The sequence below is a fragment of the Myotis davidii genome, unplaced genomic scaffold (genome assembly GCF_000327345.1).
Source record: "Myotis davidii unplaced genomic scaffold, ASM32734v1 scaffold1208, whole genome shotgun sequence".
In the NCBI taxonomy this organism is placed as follows: domain Eukaryota; kingdom Metazoa; phylum Chordata; class Mammalia; order Chiroptera; family Vespertilionidae; genus Myotis; species Myotis davidii.
The window spans coordinates 151,067-156,487 of record NW_006299241.1 but is presented as its reverse complement, the minus strand read 5'-3'; the positions used below and the strand labels follow the sequence as shown (position 1 = coordinate 156,487).

Here is a 5,421-nt window from a genome sequence, read left to right as displayed (position 1 = left end):
TTTAAAATTAGAAAGAGAATCCCCCCCCCCAATTCACATTAAAGTGCTATTGATGCAGGGTTTGGGCTGAAAAGGGCAGACTCAGACCATTATGGTTATCCTGAATGTGGCTTGAAATGTCTAGTACAGAAAGGGGTCCCCAAAGTGCTAAACTGTCTGGAAAGAAGGCCAGAACTGCTAATGGTCTCTAAAGCAGAGGTTCTTAACCTAGTGTTCATCAACCCGAGACCTCTGAGGATCAATGAATCCCTTGAAATTGCAGAAAGTGTGTGTGTGTGTGTGTGTGTGTGTGTGGTGTGTGTGTATTAGTTGTCTGCACTCTGGGTGAATTTTTTTTTATAGTTCTCAAATCCATACATATCTGTGGTTCTAGTGTCCCATGCCTGAAATAAGTTGCTAAAAGCTGCCTTTACTCTGAACTAAGTATATAGTACACAAAGAGTCTGTTTAGCATAGCCTTCCTAAGTCAGACCTTGTGTTCCATCCTAATGTTGAAAAAATTTTCCATTAAGATACCAGTCCATCACTTACAGAGTTTGATTAAAAATGTACATATTTAAAAAGAGTAAATTATAAATGTCATGATTGGGAAACCTATGAAAATTCCCACCCGATACTCTGTCAAAAATCTGTTTATACTATATTCAGAAGGAAGATTAGGCCAACTGTGTTTGTGTATATGCCAGCAGAGTCCTGTTTCAACAGTTGGTTAGAACACAGATGGCTTAAATTATCGCCTCCCAAACATAACTCTATAGTTCAAATCCAATTCAGCAAATACTTAGTGAGCTTCTACTATAGGCAAAACTAAAAGGCAGGCATATTCTCAAATGTTTGTCACCATAGTCTTGGCTGCTGCAAAGTCTTAGCACTTTTCTGCTAATGTGGACATTAGTCATATTAATTGGTGACTGATGCTTCCAGATCTATTCAGGAAGTTAGTGACACTTAATCAAAAACACTGCCTAGAAGATGGGGAAAAGGCTCAGGGGACCTTAAAAACAGAAGCTTTTCTGTTTTTGTAGCATCTAAGAAAATATGCCAGGTGTCCACAAACCGAGGAGCAAGTGATTTGGAGGTCTTGGGGTACAACTGAGCACTTACTAACCCAGTCCTAGGAATTTCATTTTCAATCATATTTGTTCTTTACTAGGTAAGAAATATTTCCGCCCAGATCGTGGATCTGCCAGTGCCAGCCTTGCAAGTGCAAGTAAGTATATGGTTCTGCTTTTGATAGTGTGTCTCTGTGTCCTGAGAACAAACTTGAGGAGAAGCTTATAGTATAAAAACCAAGATTTTTAACAACTGAAAAGACCCTCATTTGTATTATTTAGTATTTTCATAGTTAGAACTTGTTTCATCAGAATCTCAAAGATTCCATGCACTCGGAATCTTATAAAATTCTTGAGCATTTTCTTATTTTGACATAGATGCAACTCTATTGAGTTTTTAAAAAAATCTGAGCTGGATTTAAATGAGTTTACTGAGGTGACCCAGAAAAATGAACAAGTTCATAATATTAGCTTGCTCTGCCCCAGATGTCCAGTTTCCAGTCAAGAACACAGGGCTACTCCAGAACTCTACAGTCAGGGAAAATGACACTGGAGACCAAAGGCCAGGACTATGGGCTTCACACTCAATTTGAAAGTGGTGTCAGTAGGAACTTACAAATAAGGACAATCTGGGTGGAATGACATGAGGATTTTTTTTAAAGCCAGTGTAAAGAACTTTTATTGTAATAATAAAACTTGAAACTCATATGTAATGCAGGGGAGGTGGATGGGAAGTAGGCAGCAATAATTTCTTCACCAAATCACTACACAGGACAGCAAAGGAATAAGAGGAGGGAAAAAAAGCCAGGAAACTTTCAGCTCAGCAGGGGGAGGTGAGCATCAAAAAACAGGAGATGCTGAAGCTGTGATGACCAGCATCATTTTCTTAAGACAACACTCAAAGATTTGTCATGATGGCTGGGCTTTCATTAGGTTTTAAGTGTCTACAAACAGAACCTTCAATTTAAACTTTTGATTAAAGTTCTTAAAATTTAGAGAGTGGAGCCTGGATAGCTATGACATAAAAATCCTGAATATATATTAGAAAAAAACAACAACACAGGATTGGGGCTGGGGGGAGAGACAGGACATGAAGAAGGCTTCAGAGGTCTCTGATGGCCCTGAGATATGGATACCTGTAGTGTCCAACATCGCAGTGAAAACAATTTGCTTTTAAAAGGCAGAGGGTTTAGGGGAGAGTGGGATGGGGCAGTGGAGGCATGGGCTCTCCCCTCCCCACTTCAGTTTTGGGTAAGGGATGATGAGAGAAACATCGATCAGCTGCCTCCTGCACATCTACTGGGGAAGTGCCCACATTGGGTAGGACTCTTAATTCAACCCAAAGACATCTCTCAACTTGGAGATAATTTGGCCCTCAACAGTGCCTCAAGTCTGCTATGGCTTTGCAGGGCAGCAGTAAGAATGTTTAATATATAATAGATAAAAATTTCATCCAAAAAAATAAAATAAAGATTCTTGCATCCTCCACACACCAATTCCTAGTCTAAAGTCAACCCATTACTTGTGCAGTTAATACTTGAGTAATATGTAATTGGAAACCTAGATCCAAAAGACTGAAACTGAATCTTCACCCTAAAACAAAAAAGAGTAACTTGAGGTTTATGGCAAGTAGTTTAGGTCAACACACATACGAAGAGAAAGGGGAAGAGCAAAGCTGGGTGACAGAACACATTCAGTCGGAGCAGATGTTTATACAAAGTGTAGTGGAACATCAAGAAAAGCTCTGCACAGATTCGCGTGTGCGCGTTGGGGGCGCCAGATCCCTCCATGGCACATCCAAGCACAGGGAGCTCAGGGAGTAGGCCATTCCTGTCATTCCAGTTTTAGAAGTTCTACGTCAAAGAGAGTGGCATTGGGTGGGATGATGTCTTGGTGCCAGTGGCACCATAGGCATAGTCTGGGAAGATAGTTTGGCTCTCTGACCCACACTCATGTGGGCAACCTCTTCCCAGCCTTGGATCACCTCCTGCCTGCCTAGCATAAACTTAAAGGGCTTGTTTCTGTCCTGGGAGGAATCAAATTTCTTTCCATCTTCAAGCATTCCCACGTAGTGCACGAGGCAGATCTGGCCATGCTTTGGGAAGGTGCGCCCCTCTCCACTTGCACTCCCATAGCAGCGGGCGGGCTGCGGTGGCAGGCGAGGGTTGGGTGAGCAGTGCAATTGACGTCAGCGGCTGGACCGAGAGCAGACCTGGAGACTGAGGCTTTGCCTCCTCCCTCTGCGTGATGTCTCAACATGAGGATATTCATGGCCTGGGTTCAAATGTGGCTTTATTACTTACTATTTCAGGAACTTGGTTCCATTTCTTAACCTCTCCATACCTCAGTTGCCTTTTTTGTAAAATGAGGATTAAAATAGTGCCCACCTCAGGGTTTCTGTGAAGATTAAATGATAATATATGTAAACGATTTGAATTTATATCCTAATGTAAATTAGCCATAGTAAGCCACGAAACACACACACACACACACACACACACCACAGCATCTTGTATGCCAAAAGCTGTGCTTCATGCTGTGTTTGAGAGGAACAAAAGGAACAGCTACCACCATGGCACCTGATCTCAGGCACTTTACAGTCTAATGTGAAGTAGGTGGGGAGGCGGGGGGCAACATATAGACCATACTAGAATGTCAGTTCCTTGAGGGCAGAGACTTTGAGGGGTGTGCTGCCATATCCACATCACCAGCACCTGCAATATTGCCTAGCACAGAGGTCAATGCATATTTTATGAATGAGTGAATGCTGGAAACAATAAAAACATTGATAAGGGAAATGGTACAAACGTATCTGCCAATGTAGTTCAAATTATTTTGTTTGAAACCCTTGTTTGAGAGTAACAAATAAACAAGCCACAAACCACCCTGAGTGATTAATTGTACATGCCCAAATGAGGAGATGGATTTAGGGCTAGTTCAAGAGCCTTAGCATGGCTGAGTCAGGTTTTGTATCAGTCTCTGCCCAAGGGAGTTAGCTCTGCTGGGATTCTAATTAATGAAGTCAGGATTATAAAGTATCCTAAATACTTGTTAATAATTTATACATTTTTAAATTATATTAAATTGTAAGCCTTAGAATTATTGAAAACTTGAGATGTTAAATTGTTCTAGGCCAAAAATAATAACAACATGTATGGGTAGTGACTATGAGACAGATACCCCATACACCATCCTGCTCAGTCCTCACAATAACCTCATGATAGGCATATGAGGCATATTAGGCACTTTACACATTAGGTTTTCAGTAAATAGGGATTGAACAAATGAATAAATATTCCCATTTTATAGATGAAAAGACTGAGTTTCAAACAGGTGAAAAGGCTTGCTTTAATATCACAGCAAGCAGCAGAGGTATCTGCTTTCACAGTGTCAAAATATGATCAAAATCATAAATTACAATAAATAAATAATAAAAAAGAATTCCAACTTAAATCAAGTATGTCAACAGTAAAAATTAGCAACTGGTAAGATTGTTTTACTGTATATGGGTTCACTGTCTATCTGTGGCCAGGACACTATCCTAGAATAAGCAGAGGGATGTAAAAGGCTTGGAAAGCATTCAAAGGAGCAATATTACCTTAGGAAAGGGGCAGGGAATGAGCTTTCATGTGGAGAGTGGTTAAGGAGAGGTGACTATTCTGCCACTTTGGCTCTGAGCAGAGGGAGGCAGAAGAGCATGACAACTGTGAATGGGGCAACTTAGGGCTCTGAATAAAAGGATCAGGTAACACAGAAAGCCCATGATGCATGCGCTTAGTCAGTCTCCCAGTCTTGCCTGATGGTGAGAACCACAGGGAGGGAGTTTGTGAAATGCAGACTCTGCACCCTCACTTTTTGGTTTGATATATTTGGCGTGGAACTCAGTTGCCTCTGTATGTTTGATTATATATATTTTATATTAACTTGATTTCAAAGTGAACTGGATGAACCTTTCAGGAGGAATTTTGGTCGTTCTGAAAGATTTCCTATGTGAGGACCCAGATAAATTTTTGTCAAAAGAAGGAAGACAGTCTCCTCCTGTCCTTTCAAAATGGCCTAGTCCCCACATGTGGGCTGTCAGGTGCCTCAGAAGCAGTGACCATGTGGAAGAGAAGAGCAATTAGCCAGAAGGGTAGTCAGGTTTTCTCAAGGTGATTTAAAAACTTTGGTGCCAAAATTTTAGTGAATTTTATTTTTTTCATTTGTAGAAATAACACTGGATGTATATAGTTTCTATGTCCACAGATAATAATAGCATTGGTACTGCTATTTGCCAGACTATATATGAATAAAACTGTCTTTGTCTCTCTCCTCTAGTGGGAAAGGCAACCCTCCCCCAATAAAAGGAAAAATAACAAATTTGTAAGTT

At 40.7% G+C, this 5,421-nt stretch overlaps 1 protein-coding gene and 1 pseudogene across 1 annotated transcript in view; one reads left to right on the top strand and one right to left on the bottom strand.

The window, feature by feature from the left end:
- The window catches only part of VGLL1 (vestigial like family member 1), a 26,259-nt gene that overhangs the window by 16,842 nt on the left and 3,996 nt on the right, over positions 1–5,421 (top strand). Inside the window, exon 4 of the mRNA XM_015571105.1 lies at positions 1,154–1,210. Within this exon, the coding sequence (XP_015426591.1) occupies positions 1,154–1,210 (57 nt within the window). The remainder of the gene's footprint in view (positions 1–1,153; positions 1,211–5,421) is intronic.
- LOC102763645 lies at positions 2,654–4,244 on the bottom strand (annotated as a pseudogene).